The 17,032-nt window shown below is 40.8% G+C and overlaps 1 protein-coding gene across 1 annotated transcript in view; it reads left to right on the top strand.

Moving 5' to 3' along the window:
* The first annotated feature begins 341 nt into the window (after positions 1–341).
* The window catches only part of LOC110497714 (diphosphoinositol polyphosphate phosphohydrolase 3-beta), a 31,052-nt gene continuing 14,361 nt past the window's right edge, over positions 342–17,032 (top strand). The window contains exons 1-2 of the mRNA XM_021574013.2: positions 342–972; positions 9,721–9,831. Coding sequence (XP_021429688.1) covers positions 874–972; positions 9,721–9,831 — 210 coding nt within the window. The 5' untranslated portion in view covers positions 342–873. The remainder of the gene's footprint in view (positions 973–9,720; positions 9,832–17,032) is intronic.

Genomic DNA, 17,032 nt, shown 5'->3' with positions numbered 1-17,032 from the left:
TAGAATTATTGTGTAGCAGAGAAGGTGGCTCGTTATTCGGTTTACCACTAGAGGACAGCAATGTAACGTTAAGGTTGATACTAGTTTTTGTTAGTGTTGCAGATTTGACTGAGCTGGCTACAATGTAAAATGTATTGGTGGTGAACACTGCATTCAGTCTCGGCGCTTCGAGGGCAAGAGTGCAGTGTTTTCTTATGGACCTCGAAATGGGGAAATTGACTTGCCCAAGAAGAACCAGTTATGCCAGATTTTAAAGTAGATTTACAGTTAACCGTAGTTCCGTTAACTTGGAAAGTAGACTGACAACTGAGTGCGTTTCATTTTAGCTTGAGATATGCCTAGTTATTGAAATGTACAATTCCATGGTAACAGTGATGCTGAGATGTAATTTTAAAATTTATTCTAGACAACCAAATATTGCAAAGCTAAACAAGCCATACAACTCTATGCACAATAACGGCTTTGCAACCTTTGGTTTTTGTTTGACATTTTAAAGGGACAAATATGAGTCATCAAATTGTTAGATGGAATTAACCACATCTAATCGTAGCATGGCGCTGATAGGTGGACACCGCGCAGTACGGAGGTCAGCAGGTTGCGGTGCTCGCGGACCACAGTGGTTTGGCGTAGGGAATATGTGTGTTGACAACGGCAACCAGCATGTTCGGCAGGCAACACTCCGGGATATGCGATGCTTGTATGCGAATAGATGAATAACGTTTAAATTGGATTGCTGAAGATTTCTTTGGAGATATTGTGTGCGTGGTTTCTTGTTTCTCTCTTGGCCTAGTAAAGGCACTTGACTTGATCTGGTTAGATCCCCCATTCACACCACCTTTCGTATTTCCTTGGAGCACGGAGATTGCAGAATATATGATGAAGTTTAAACCCAACCAGACGAGGACTTATGATGGTGAAGGTTTCAAGAGACGAGCGGCATGTTTATGCTTCAAGAATGAAAAAGAGGACGAGGTATGGATGGGACTCATTGAAATCACGTCACTTCGAGACAGCTACGACTTTTCGTATCACTTTAGAACCTACGCGGCAGGTTAGAAAAATTAACGTAGCAGGATAGGAACATTAAATTACGGTTTGCGAAAATGCTCTCCAAACCTGCTACAAAAAGTCACTTGTATGTAAGTGGCGTAGCTTTAGGGAGTCCCAGGCTGAGAGTCGAGATGATTGGTTAGATATGGGATAGATATTCACATTACTGACTCATCACAAGAACACGGCTTATTTAACCAAGTTCAAATGACAAGTTCCTTAAGATTTTGTCTACCTCTGTGACAAATTCCAAAGTCAAATCAAATATTATTTGTCACATGCGCGGAATACAACAGGTGCAGACTACGGTGAAATGCTTACTTACGAGCATATTTTCCAACAAAAATGCAGGAAATAGTAACACAATAAAATAATAACGAGGCTATATGCAAGGAGTACCGGTACCGAGTCAATGTGCAGTACGGGGTAGTTTAGTGTTGAGATAATAGGGGTAAAAGTGACGAGGCAATAAGGATAGATAATAAACAGTAGCAGCAGTATATATGGAGAGTGTGTGTGTGTGCATAGAGTCAGTGCAGCAAAAAAAAAAGAAGGGGGATTAATGCAAATAGTCTGGGTAGCCATTTGATTAACTGTTAAGCAGACTTATGGCTTGGGGGTAGAAGCTGTACAGGAGCCTTTTGTTCCCAGACTTGGCGTCCTGGTACCGTTTGCCGTATGATAGCAGAGAGAACAGGCTATGGCTTGGGTGGCTGGAATCTTTGACACTTTTTATGGCCTTTTGACATCGCCTGGTATAGAGGTCCTGGATGGCAGGGAGCTCGGCCCCAGTGATGTACTAGGTTGTACGCTCTGTAGCACCTTACGGTCGGATGCTAAGCAGTTGCCTTACCAAGTGGTGATGCTGCCAGTCAATATGCTCTCAATGGTGCAGCTGTATACCTTTTTGAGGATCTGTGGGCCCATGCCAAATTTTTTCAGCCTCCCGAGGGGGAAGAGGTATTTTCGTGCCCTCTTTTCACAACTGTTGGAGTGTTTGGACCGCGATAGGTCCTTAGTGTTGTGGACACTGAGGAACTTGAAGCTCTCGACCTGCTCCTTCGATGTGAATGGGGGCGTGCTCAGCCCTGCGTTTCCAGTAGTCCGCGATCAGCTCCTCTGTCTTGCTGACGTTGAGGGAGAGGTTGTCCTGGCACCACACTACCAGGTCTCTGACCACCTACCCATAGGCTGTCTCATCGTCGTAGGTATTACAGACTAGGTCAGGGAGTGGTTGAAAATGTCAGGTCAGCACATGCTCTGAGTAAGCATCCTGGAAATCCGTTTACAAACCTGTTTAAAAACCTTACTGACATCGGCTACAGAGAGAGTGATCACAGTTGTCAGAAACAGCTGGTGCTCTCATGCATTGTTCAGTGTTGCTTGCCTCGAAGCAAGGCATTTATAGTGTCTTCAGAAATTATTCATACCCCTTGATTTATTCCACATTTTGTGTTACAGCCTGAATTCAAAATTGATTTAAAAACAAATCTACACCCATTTACACACAATACCACAATGGCAAGGTGAAAACATGTTTTTAGAAATTCTTGCACATTTATTGAAAAGGAAATACAGAAATATCTAATTTACATAAGTATTCACACCCCTGGGAGTGAATTTTTTAAATTTTACCCATCTACCAAAAGGTGCCCTTCTTTATAAGGCATTGGAAAACCTCCTTGATCTTTGTGTTTGAATCTGTGTTTGAAATGCACTGCTTAACTGAGGGACCATACAGAGAATTGTACGTGTAGGGTATAGAGATGAGGTAGTCATTCAAAACTCATGCTAAACACTATTACACACAGCGAGTCCATGCAACTTATTATGTGACTTGTTAAGCACATTTTTACTCCTGAACTTATTTAGGCTTGCCATAACAAAAGGGTTGAATACTTATTGACTAATTTTTCATTAATTTGTAAAACATTTTGAAAAAAATAATTCCACTTTGACATTATTGGGTATTGTGTGTAGACAAGTGACAAAAAATTCTCAATTTAATCCATTTTAAATTCAGGCTGTAACACAACAAAAAGGGGTGTGAATACTTTCTGAAGGCACTGTAGCTCATCTAGTAGGCTCACGTCATTGGGCAGCTCGCAGCTAGGTTTCCCTTTGTAATCTGTGATAGTTTGCAAGTCCTGCCACATCCAACAAGCTTCAGAGCCAGTGTAGTAGTATTCGATCTCAGTCGAACAGACGCTTTGCCGGTTTGATGGTTTGTCGGAGGGCGTAGAGGGATTTATAATAAGGGTCCGGATTAGTGTCCCGCTCCTTGTAAGCAGCAGCTCTAGCCTTTAGCTCAGTGTGGATGTTGCCTGTATGGCTTCTGGTTGGGACAAGTACGTATGGTCAATGTCGGGGTGACGTCGTCGATGCACTTATTAATGAAGCCGGTGACTAATGTGGTAAACTCCTCAATGTTATTGTATGAATCCCAGAACATATTCCAGTCTGTGCTAGTGAAACAGTCCTGTAGCTTAGCATCCCTTTCATCGGACCACTTCCGTATTGAGCGTGTCACTGGTACTTCCTGTTTGAGTTTTTGCTTGTAAGCAGGAATCAGGAAGATAGAGTTATGGACAGATTTGACCAATGGAAGGCGAGGGAGAGCTTTGTATGCATCTCTGTGTGTGGAGTAAAGGTGAACCAGAGTTTCTTCACCTCCAGATAAACTCTCTTCCTTAATATTAGAGATTGTGCACCAGCTGTTGTTAACAAAGAGAAACACACCATCCCCCGTGAGTGAACCCACCACTGCCGTTCTGTCCTGCTGATGGATAGAAAAACCAGCTAGATTTATATTTTCAAAGTCTTTGTTTCACCGTTAACTCTGAGAAACATAGGATATTGCAGTTCTTCAGATCACTTTAATAGGTTATTCTCGAACGGCGCTCATCCAGTTTATTCCAGTGTTTCCTAAATTCCTTTCTGGGGACCCCAAGCGGTGCACGTTTTGGTTTTTGTCCTAGCACTACACAGCTTATTCAAATAATGAATTCATGATCATGCTTTGATTATTTGAATTAGCTGTTAGGTGCTAGGGCAAAAACCAAAACGAGTACCACTTGGGGTCTCCAGGACTGAGTTTGGGAAACGTTGGATTACACGTTTGAAGGTAGAGGCGGTTTATCCAGTCTCCGACGTAGTCTTGTCAGGTATATCCTCCAGTGTTGGGGATTTGGGCCTGGTCTGGGATGAGCAGGATGTCCTTTGCTGCCGGCTCATTGAAGTAGAAATCACATCCAAATCCAGGTTAATGATTGCTGTTCTGATGTCCAGAAGGAAACATTATGTACAAAAAAAGTTAAGATCAGCGCAAGAAAACACACAAAATAGCACAATTGGTCAGGATCCTGTAAAAACGGATTTCTTGGCTGAATTAAGGTTTTATTAAACCTTCAAAAGGAAAACATTTCTCCCTGAGCTTCAGACTCTGTATGGGCCGCTAATACAGGAGTAGTAAAGGACCAGTGCACTACTTTTGTGAATATTTATTTTTCTACAATTTATTGTTTTAAATATTTATTTATTCCGATTTGTCTGGGGTGCTGCATCCCTACTTCCCGTGGCTTTGCGTGGGGAAAACATCCTGAATCTCGTCATTGCCCCGCAGCAAAATGTGCAGTGGGGCAAAAAAGTATTTAGTCAGCCACCAATTGTGCAAGTTCTCCCACTTAAAAAGATGAGAGAGGCCTGTAATTTTCATCATAGGTACACTTCAACTATGACAGACAAAAGGAGGGAAAAAAATCTAGAAAATCACATTGTAGGATTTTTTTATGAATTTATTTGCAAATTATGGTGGAAAATAAGAGGGAATAAGAGGGAGAGAGAGTGAGTAATGCATGCTTTGATGCCATCTAGACTTATACATTTCTTTGTAAACACAAGTTTCATTGACATGTGTAAGCTATGCTTACTCAGGGCATGGTTTTAATAAACAAAAACAAATGTGCCCATTTGGAAACAGGGTCAGACTTAGGTTATGTTATTTGGGCATATATTTTACCACCTTTTTAGACCATTGAGGAACAAATAAGCCCGCCTACTGTAATTGCATTCTGAAGCTGGTATGCGATTTGTCGTGTTTCATTGCATTGGTAATAAGCTATAATCACTTGCCTCCAAAATATTTAATGATAGCCTACCTCTGTCTATAAATACTGGCCCATTATGAAATAATGTATTTGCAGTCAGTCAGTCAGTCAGTCAGTCAGGGTGGTGTTGGCTATTTAATACTAGTCCCTCTAGGCTTCAGCTGTTTTGGTTATATTGTGCAGGTCGCTACCATGTGAGTGACACCACACGTGTTAATGTGATTTCTATGCTGAGGCACCACAAAACACAAAGGCAGCCTGTACTGTATGTACGCAGTACACACACACACACACACACACACACACTGTTTAGGACTTAACATGGGACTGAAGTGGTAAGAAAGGGAGCATCTTGGATCATGACTACTCTGCCTGGGGACAAGACCCTGTCTGTCAGGACTGCATTTGATTGGGAGAGCCAGGGGGGCCAAGGGATGAGTGTTACACTGTGCTAAATACCCAGTAACCTGTCAGCTGCAATTTATAGAAATGCTGCGGCAGAGGCACTAGCTGTCCCCTGTCAGATTCCCTTACCCACCTCCTCTCTCTCTGATACACACCCACACAACTCACCCAGTCATTACGCTAACACTTGTATTGGCTCTTGAAACTACCTCTAACTTCCTTCATACTGGACACAGAGACATACAAATGCTATGCACCATAGTTCATCTGGGGAAGTAGATAAAGTGCCTCATTGCCAAAATCCCAAAGTATCACTTCAACTATAGAAGACCTTAGCTGCAACGTGTCTGTAAGTTGGCAGGGTGACAGAGTGTATACATGTATTACTCACATTAATACAATGAAGATGTGTGAACACAGGAAATTCCTCCTTAGTGGCATAGATCTCTATTCTCTGAGAACATGCATCTGAGGAGCCATTTTCATTCAGAGATGGGGGCATTAGATGTGTAGCCTCCCCCACAGAATGGATTTTACACTTCTTTAAAAGACAGAGACAGTTTTGTTGTAATCAAAGATGCATACCATTTGACTATCAGGAGGAAAAGCAAATGAAATCACTGTGCTTAATTGAGCTCTTTTACCATAAGTAGGTAGCTTGGTTAAGCCAGGCTGAATGCTGCACTCAGTATTGTTTCAGTTCAAGTGAAACAACTGTGAAACGTAACCTCTGAAACCTTATGACAACAAGGCCTTCACACTGGTGTGGATTGGATCAGGACTGGTCATTCAGCTGCTCTGCTAAGCTGTTGTGGTTTTCATGCAGAAAGGCAACTGCTGATTCAGTACTTTTGCAGTGTGTTTGTGAGTGCACTGCCGCCAATGTTCCAGCAAACACCTTAGGCTCTGGGTTTATACAGAGTTAGTGTGGGTGAAACCTCTGTTTCTGTGGCCAATTCTGAAATGTAGTGTCACACATCCTGTTGCACGATAAGTATTTATTTCAATAATCCCGGCCTATAAACAGCAACTCCTTATGATCCTTTAGGTTGTAATTTTATAGTTTGCTAATTCACAATTTCATCTGTCCAAAATTCACTGGGTCTATTTTGGTCACCTGATAGCTCCTTGTAATTTGAATTGAGGGTTATTCTAAGGTTATCTAGGGATAGAAATGACGAGGTCATGTTAAACTGTGTAAAGTTATCAATAGCCAATCTACAGCATTTCATACGATAATGGTGTAATTTTCCAAATGACTCATTCTCAATTTTGTGCAACTCTGGGGTGACTTTCAGCAACATTATCTTAGAGATCAGGCATTATCATTAGCAAGTTCTCTTCAGAATCTCCCAAGCCCAGCCCCACTTTTTGCAAAATATTTGTGCAGGTAGTACAATACTTTAGCAAATGCTCCTGTCCTGGGTGCTTGATTTGATTGTTTAGTTGGTAATTCATTAGTTCTGGACAATGGTCTACAATGGTCAGTAAAGCTGATGTTAAATCGGTTCTTGATGACAGAAGCTGACTAGGGGCTGGGGGGATGCAGGAGCCAGAGGATGCATGTGCTCTGTGAGCTCACATATGGTGGAGTCATTCCATGTCTTTTCAGCAAGCCATGACACCCACCATCTCAGATTGTTATAAAATAGTTTATGTAGTTAGAAACAGGTAAGGTTGGCATTTCTGAAACATTAAGCTAATTTATTGCACCCAAATTGGACATTTTAATTTATAGGATTCAGATAATATTCAATAAATATAGTACCCATCGTCAGATTTGGATCAAACTTCTTCTTACTAATGAGTAAGACATGGTCAAAAGCCATCCACGGACCCCCCACACCCCATGCCATCCCACCCCAACAACCAGTATACAGGCTGACTTTTACATTTTAGCAGACGCTCTGCTAAGGGCACATCGACAGATTTTTCACCTGGTCAGCTTGGGGATTCAAATCAGCGATCTTTCGTTTACTGGCCCAATACTGTTAACCGCTAGTATCATTTCTTTGTGTTTGACAAGTAGTATGAAGCTGTGACTTGGACTTTTACTTCTCCATACTATGTCATGTATTCCCTGTGAATCTGGTTTACCACTAGATGCTGCTGGTCCAGCTATACCGTCACACTCATCATTTATTCTGGTCTCTTGTGTTTATTAAATAGATCATAACATTTCCTTTGCAACTTTGGGTATGAATTATTTTTATGAATTATTAAGTGATTCAAATTCGCAATTCTGTTACCAAATCGGTAACACATTTTTGATTATAATAGTATCCCAATGCCCCAAGGCAGTGATTGGGGACATTTTCCGTTTTTCGGGAAAACGGGTGTCTTGTCTCTCTGTGGTCACTAAAGATCCCATGGCACTCGAGTAAGAGTAGGGGTGTTAACCCTGGTGTCCTGGCTAAATTTCCAATCTGTCCCTTACGCCATCATGGCCACCTAATCATCCCCAGCTTCCAATTGACTCATTCATCCCCCCTCCTCGCCCCTGTAACTATTCCCCAGTTTGTTGCTGTAATTGAGAATGTGTTCTAGTAACAAAATAAAATCCAAAAATGAAATGGATTTACTGCAATTGAATAGGCTACAATGGGAAATTATAGTGCTCACAAACCACAGCTGGGTCACCTGCTAATGTCCTCCAATCCACTGGCAGCTCATAACTGTTTTCTTTCTCTTTCTGTCTTCTCTTTCTCTCTAGTTAATGTTACCTATATCTTACTAACACCTACCCATGAGCCCCATCTTTTTCCATTTACTGTAAACAGCATCCGCAACCACTGAGCACTGACCGACACCAGACATCCATGGACATTTAAAAAGTAGATGAAATTTGGTCAGTCCATCCTGGCCTTGATTTTAACATCCACAGAGGACATTTTTTGGGTCGGCCTTGATTTCAACGTCCACAGAGATTGAGTTTTGGTCCATACTGGCCTTGATTTGGCCCAAACATAGACGTCCATGATTGGTGACCGGACCAAATCTTAACCAATCACAGATGTATATGTTTCACAAATTTGGACAGTAGAGTACAGTGAAGCACAGTAGAGTACATTACAGTACAGAAAAGTAAAGAAGAGTAGAGTATTGTTCAGTACAGTAAAATAGTTACTATATTGTACTCTACTGTGCTGTACTGTAATGTCCAAACTTGTGAAACATAGACATCTATGATTGGTTCCGAATTTTGTCTAGTTTGGGGGCCGAGCTCATTAGAATAATAGCCATTGTGTAGAATAATACCCATATGCAAAGGATAATATTTATTTTTTCTACCTTGGTGTACCTATTCACAATACATCTGAAGAGAAGGACATTCATATCCATAATTCGTCATTTCTGTGTAGTACAGATCAGGGACCCATGATGTAATTATGTTATGGGGTGTAAATCCACTTAATTTACTGTTGTTCATTAACTCAAATATATATTTTTCAAACTCAAGTTGTCATATCATAGCTGACACCCTATTATTTCTGCAGACATTTTTTTATCCTAATTCGGAGCAGATATTTAAGAGTTTTTGAAAATGTGGTTGCATAAAAAACGGAGGGAGATTTGACATAAATCTCTTACCAAACTTTGTATCTGCACATATTCCAGTAAATGTATTCAAAGTAGACCTAGTGAATAGAGTTGGTTTTTGTTTTGCATACATTTTAAAGTGAAAAATCAGAGTAATAATTCCGTTACTGTGGAATTGCCCCATGTTTATAAACCTGACCTGGGTGACCATGTGATTGGCACAGAGCTGAGCTGGGGGTTCTTCCAATGGCAGCTTTTCCTGTCACAGACCCACCTCACCCTGGCAGGTGCGGCTGCTGGTGTCAGACGTACAATATACTTTATGTCAATGGGCAGATACCCAGATGAAGGCTGTACTGCTGATCAATGTGTAGGTTAATATAGGATAATAAAGAAGCATTTTCTATCCACATTTCACTGTACTCCTCAATTTAATATCCTGCTGAATATGTTTTAAACTCCCCCACATCAAATGTATGCCTCAATTCATGCATATTTTGTTGAACTGAGAGGTTGTGTAGTTAAGTATCTGCCTGGACAAGAAACTAGAGGCTTGCGAGCCGGATTCTTCCCACAAACCACTATTTGAGTATCATTGGTTTATTTTGACCCATTCCAGGTGTTGCTGGTGAGCAGCAGTCGGCACCCGGACCAGTGGATTGTACCAGGAGGAGGGATGGAGCCTGAGGAGGAGCCGTGTGGAGCAGCAGTCAGAGAGGTGTACGAAGAGGTGAGAACCCCCCCATAGAAATGGTATTATCCTAATCATCTATCTGTAATGCACCAAGTTAGAGAGACAGTTTTCTTGATAAATTAGTAGCACTTAAAGATTTGAAGTGGAGATATAGTTTCAAAATGTTCTAGATTGAGCATGATGTACACTGCACAGACATCCAGTTTAGTTAATGGTTTAGTGCAGGGTTCCACAGCTGGCGACTGTTCTTATTTACCCCTCCAAGTTTTCTCAGCAATTTTTTAAAATTAAATACTATTAAATACCAGTCAAAAGTTTGCACACGTCTCCTCATTCAAGGGTTTTTCTTTATTCTTTACAATAATATTAGTGAAGACATCAAAACTATGAAATAACACATATGGAATCATGTAGTAACCAAAAAAACATTAACCAAATCAAAATATATTTCAGATTCTTCAAAGAAGCCACCCTTTGCCTTAATTACAGCTTTGCACACTCTTGGCATTCTCTCAACCAGCTTCATGAGGTTGTACATTTCAATTAACAGGTGTGCCTTGTTGTTAAAAGTTCATTTGTGGAATTTCTTTCCTCCAAAACTTCTTGAGGCTACCCATCCCGGTACCGGGATAATTGTCATCAGCAACCACTGAATAGCATAGCGCCACAGTCAAATAATATTACTAAAAAATATTCATATTCATGAAATCACAAGTGCAATATTGCAAAACACAGCTTAGCCTTTTGTTAATCCACCTGTCGTTTCAGATTTTGAAATTATGCTTTACAGCGAAAGCAATCCAAGCGTTTGTGTAAGTTTATCGATAGCATAACATAACATTATGTACACTAAGCATTAAGTAGCTAGGTCACGAAAATCAGAAAAGCAATCAAAAAAATGGTTTACCTTTGATCTTCGGATGTTTTCACTCACGAGACTCCCAATTACAACAACAAATGTTCCTTTTGTTCCATAAAGATTATTTTTATACCCAAAATACCGGCGTTTGTTTGTCGCGTTATGTTCAGAAATCCACAGGAAAGAGCGGTCACGACAACACAGACGTATATTCCAAATAATATCCATAATGTCCACAGAAACATGTCAAACGTTTTTTATAATCAATCCTCAAGTTGTTTTTAAAATGTATATTCGATAATATATCAACCGAGTGTGTAGCTTTTTCAATAACAGCAGGAGAAACAATGTCCGCTTTACTCAGTTGCGCAAAACTCGCTCTGAGAGCCCCCACCTATCAACTTACGCAATGTGATCCTTCACGCTAATTTTTCAAAATAAAATCCTGAAACTATGTTCGAAGACTGTTGAGACCTTAGGGAAGCCATAGAAAAAGGAATCTGGTTGATATCCCTTTAAATGGAGGATAGGCATGCATAGGAACAGAAAGGTTTCAAAATAAGAGGCACTTCCTGATTGGATTTTCCTCAGGCTTTCGCCTGCAATATCAGTTCTGTTATACTCACAGATAATATTTTTGTAGTTTTGGAAACTTTCGAGTGTTTTCTATTAAATCTGACAATTATATGCATATTCTAGTTTCTGGGGCTGAGAAATAGGCAGTTTCAAATGGGTACGGTTTTTAGCCAAAATGAAAATACTGCCCCCTACACACAAAAGGTTAATGCATTTGAGCCAATCAGTTGTGTTGTGACAAGGTAGGGGTGATATACAGAAGATAGCTGTATTTGGTGAAAGACCAAGTCCATATTATGGCAAGAACAGCTCAAATATGCAAAGCGCAATGACAGTCCATCATTACTTTAAGACATGAAGGTCAGTCAGTCCAGAACATTTCAATAACTTTTTTCAAGTGCAGTCCCAAAAACCTTCAAGCTCTATGATGAAACTGGCTCTCATGAGGACCGCCACAGAAAAGGAAGACCCAGAGTTACCTCTGCTGCAGAGGATAATTTCATTAGAGTTACCAGCCTCAGATGGCAGCCCAAATAAATGCTTCATAGAGTTCAAGTAACAGACACATCTCAACATCAACTGTTTAGAGGGGACAGTGTGAATCAGGCCTCAAATTGCTGCAAAGAAACCACTACTAAAGGACACCAATAATAAGAAGAGACTTGCTTGAGCCAAGAAACACGAGCAATGGACATTAGACCGGTGGAAATCTGTCATTTGGTCTGATGACTCCAAATAAAAAAAATAAAAAAGTCCAACCACCATGTCTTTGTGAGACAAGAAGTAGGTGAATGGATGATCGCTGCATTTGTAGTTCCCACGTGAAGCGTATATGAGAAGGTGTGACTGTGTGGGGGTGCTTTGCTGTTGACACTGTCAGTGATTTATTTAGAATTCAAGGCACACTTAACCAGCATTCTGCAGCAATATGCCATCCCAACTGGTTTGGGATTAGTGGTACTATCATTTGAATTTCGAAATGACAATGACCAAAAGCACCTCCAGGCTGTGTAAGGGTTATTTGATTAAAAAGGAGAGTGATGAAGTGCTGCATCAGATGACCTGGCCTCCACAATCACCCAACCTCAACCCAATTGAGGTGGTTTGGGATGAGTTGGACCGCAGAGTGACGGAAAAGCAGCCAACAAGTGCTCAGCATATGTTGGAACTCCTTCAAGACTGTTGGAAAAGCATTCCTCATGAAGCTGGTTGAGAGAATGCCAAGAGTGTGCAAAGCTGTCATCAAGGCAAAGGTTGGCTACTTTGAAGAATCTCAAATATAAACTATATTTTGATTTGTTTGACACATTTTTTGGTTAATACATGATTCCGTATGTGTAATTTCATAATTTCGATGTCTCCACTATTATTTTACAATGTAGAAAATATTACAAATAAGAAAAACCCTTGAATGAGTAAGTGTGTTTTTTGACTGGTACTGTGGGGAGAGTGGGGAAAACAGTGGGGAGAACAAGTATGTGATACACTGCCGATTTTGCAGGTTTTCCTACTTACAAGGCATGTAGTGGTCTGTGATTTTTATCATAGGTACAGTTCAACTGTGAGAGACGGAATCTAAAACAAAAATCCAGAAAATCATATATTGTATGATTTTTAAGTAATTAGAGTGAGTGCCTCTCCTGCCTTGTGCCTCTAGAAAGACAGAAAAAAAGGAGACATAATTCCATTCGTAAATACTGTTGCTTTAGGATTGGAATAGAGGACTCCTATACATTTACAAAAGTCAGGTCCAAAACCAGGGAGAGAAAAGAGAAAAGCCCACTCTACCCTATCAAATACCTTCTCAGCATCTAAAGAGACAGCAGTGGTAGGAACTATATTTGAGCGGTTTAACCACATGAGATGTAAGAGCTTCCTCATATTATCAGTTCAGGTCCTGTTCTTAATAAATCCTACTTGGTCACTATGTATAATATTAGGTAGTGCCTTCTCTAAGCGTATCGCAAGGGTCTTAGTAAGAATCTTGCAATCCACATTAAGGAGGCTGATAGCTCTAAAATTCTCTGGTTCTGTAGTATCTCTATCCTTCTTAGGAATCAGTGATATCAAAGCCTCATTAAAGGTGTCCGGAAGGGAGCCATTTTTAAATGCCTCTTGGTAAACCACTGTAAATACAGGTACAAGAATGTCAATATACTTTTTATAGTATTCTACAAAAATTCCATTCAGACCAGGTGGTTTCCCTGCTTTCATAGATACAGTGAGATGGTGTCTCTAACCTCCTCTTCTGTTATAGTACAGTCCAGGTCCTCTACCTGGCTATCTGATAATCTAGGTAATTATATACCAGACAAAAAAGTATCCATATCTGTGGGGCTCGCTGAAAAAGAGGATATACAGTGCCTTGCGAAAGTATTCGGCCCCCTTGAACTTTGCGACCTTTTGCCACATTTCAGGCTTCAAACATAAAGATATAAAACTGTATTTTTTTGTGAAGAATCAACAACAAGTGGGACACAATCATGAAGTGGAACGACATTTATTGGATATTTCAAACTTTTTTAACAAATCAAAAACTGAAAAATTGGGCGTGCAAAATTATTCAGCCCCCTTAAGTTAATACTTTGTAGCGCCACCTTTTGCTGCGATTACAGCTGTAAGTCGCTTGGGGTATGTCTATCAGTTTTGCACATCGAGAGACTGACATTTTTTCCCATTCCTCCTTGCAAAACAGCTCGAGCTCAGTGAGGTTGGATGGAGAGCATTTGTGAACAGCAGTTTTCAGTTCTTTCCACAGATTCTCGATTGGATTCAGGTCTGGACTTTGACTTGGCCATTCTAACACCTGGATATGTTTATTTTTGAACCATTCCATTGTAGATTTTGCTTTATGTTTTGGATCATTGTCTTGTTGGAAGACAAATCTCCGTCCCAGTCTCAGGTCTTTTGCAGACTCCATCAGATTTTCTTCCAGAATGGTCCTGTATTTGGCTCCATCCATCTTCCCATCAATTTTAACCATCTTCCCTGTCCCTGCTGAAGAAAAGCAGGCCCAAACCATGATGCTGCCACCACCATGTTTGACAGTGGGGATGGTGTGTTCAGCTGTGTTGCTTTTACGCCAAACATAACGTTTTGCATTGTTGCCAAAAAGTTCAATTTTGGTTTCATCTGACCAGAGCACCTTCTTCCACATGTTTGGTGTGTCTCCCAGGTGGCTTGTGGCAAACTTTAAACGACACTTTTTATGGATATCTTTAAGAAATGGCTTTCTTCTTGCCACTCTTCCATAAAGGCCAGATTTGTGCAATATACGACTGATTGTTGTCCTATGGACAGAGTCTCCCACCTCAGCTGTAGATCACTGCAGTTCATCCAGAGTGATCATGGGCCTCTTGGCTGCATCTCTGATCAGTCTTCTCCTTGTATGAGCTGAAAGTTTAGAGGGACTGCCAGGTCTTGGTAGATTTGCAGTGGTCTGATACTCCTTCCATTTCAATATTATCGCTTGCACAGTGCTCCTTGGGATATTTAAAGCTTGGGAAATCTTTTTGTATCCAAATCCGGCTTTAAACTTCTTCACAACAGTATCTCGGACCTGCCTGGTGTGTTCCTTGTTCTTTATGATGCTCTCTGCGCTTTTAACGGACCTCTGAGACTATCACAGTGCAGGTGCATTTACACGGAGACTTGATTACACACAGGTGAATTGTATTTATCATCATTAGTCATTTAGGTCAACATTGGATCATTCAGAGATCCTCACTGAACTTCTGGAGAGAGTTTGCTGCACTGAAAGTAAACGGGCTGAATAATTTTGCACGCCCAATTTTTCAGTTTTTGATTTGTTAAAAAAGTTTGAAATATCCAATAAATGTCGTTCCACTTCATGATTGTGTCCCACTTGTTGTTGATTCTTCACAAAAAAATACAGTTTTATATCTTTATGTTTGAAGCCTGGAATGTGGCAAAAGGTCGCAAAGTTCAAGGGGGCCGAATACTTTCGCAAGGCACTGTATATAAATCTTCATAAAAATGTGGACATAAAAGACTGTAAAAAAGTTTTGCAACTGTTCCCAAGTATTTTCATGCATAATCGGGACACATGATTGTATACAAATGTAAGCAAGGTTTGAAATTATTATGTTTTTAATCACAAATGATATCTGCAATCAATTTGCAGTCTACAAATATTTGTTTATTATGTTCCGACTCCCCGACGATCCACTCAAGAAAAAATTGTCCCTTGGCTGAATCTAGTTGATGATCCCTGGTTTAATGAAAGAAGTGACAACTTGTTCACTTTTAGTTTGGACTGGAGTGGATGTTCTGCCGTGTTCTGCCACAGGGAGTCGTGTTGACAGCTGTGAGGAATTGAGCGGTGACATTTAGAGGCAGTGTCCAGTTACCCACGTCTTCCTCCTCCCTGAATAGGGTTAAATGAGTCGCTCCCCAACACAGGCTGTTAGGAGCTCATAACTCAAATGGTCCTCCCACTGTAATACCCTTCTGTCAAGTTCAACACATCCCCTCCAAAGAACCACGTAATGGAAGTTTAATTGAGGTTTAATATGTGCATGAGTGTCAGATTATTTAAATTTTAAAACATGAATCAGTTTTATAATGTATATCCACGCGGTGGCTAAATATATACAATAAGTTCAAATATAAGACTTTTCCCCCTGTTGAGCCCCCCCCCCCCCCCACCCCCCTCCCCAAAAAAACATATTGGGATTATCCCATCATAGAGCTGAAGTGTGTTGGTAGGGGCTTGTGTTTGTCATATGACCATGTGGTCCTGGTAAACTGGCCCCAGCCAGGCAGACCTAGGAGAGATGCAGGAACTTAAACCTGAATTGCGTCTCTCTCCCAGGATCATGTGAACAGAGCCATGGGCTCCAGTCCTGGAATGTTGCAAGGTGTTAACAGGCTCTCCCAATACAGTCAGCGGCCGGGTACAATAATCTTTTAATATTTTTTCTCATGCATATATCACAAACCTTTATATCCTAGTGCAGTGCTTCTCAAACTGTGGGGAAGGGGAGGGGGAACTCATTCAGGCTTTCAACCTAGTCTTGGAAGTTGTAATAGGTGAATGCACAAATTGGGTAGTGCATCATCAGTTTTCCTCTTGTCATTGCAGACCTCAGATAATTATTTCTAACTTGTCAGAAATGTCTAGATCATCTAACCCATGTCAGCTAATGTTTTTTAGTTCGTTTTTTTTTTGCCCATTTGATTTTGTTTCCCAATAATGGAAGGGAGGCCCCGAGTGAAAGAGTTTGGGAACCACTGTCCTAGTGGACAGTATGATATCCACATGAACAGTATGATGAGTTGTGAAATGGCTCCACGGCTTCCCAGCAGCCATTTCATGTTGCCTGCTTTTTACCACAAATGGTTTGACAAGCAACATTAGGCTTATATATTAGCCTGGTCACCAATCTGTTTGTGTTGTCTTGCCAATTCCATCCCTGGCGTGTCATTGTTTGGCGTGACAAATGACAATGACAGAAGTGTATTTGGTAAGACAGCACAAACTGATCTGGAACCAGGCTAACATTATAGCTATGATCATTAGCAGGAGTTCTTGGCCTTGTTTTTATATTGCTGACTAAACTGCTGAGCGCTTCAGTCGATGAGGCATGCTAGGATGGCATAGGTCCTCCTGGGGATCTTCTCTTGAGATGGGCCAAACCCCAATCAGTGGGTATACAGTGCATTCGGAAAGTATTCAGACCTGTTGACCTTTTCCACATTTTGTTACTTTAAGCCTTATTCTAAAATGGATAAAATAAAACATTTTCCTCATCAATCTACACACAATGCCCCATAATGACA

Source organism: Oncorhynchus mykiss, chromosome 2, assembly GCF_013265735.2.
Source record: "Oncorhynchus mykiss isolate Arlee chromosome 2, USDA_OmykA_1.1, whole genome shotgun sequence".
NCBI classification, from domain to species: Eukaryota; Metazoa; Chordata; class Actinopteri; order Salmoniformes; family Salmonidae; genus Oncorhynchus; species Oncorhynchus mykiss.
This window is presented reverse-complemented; position numbering and strand designations above follow the sequence as displayed.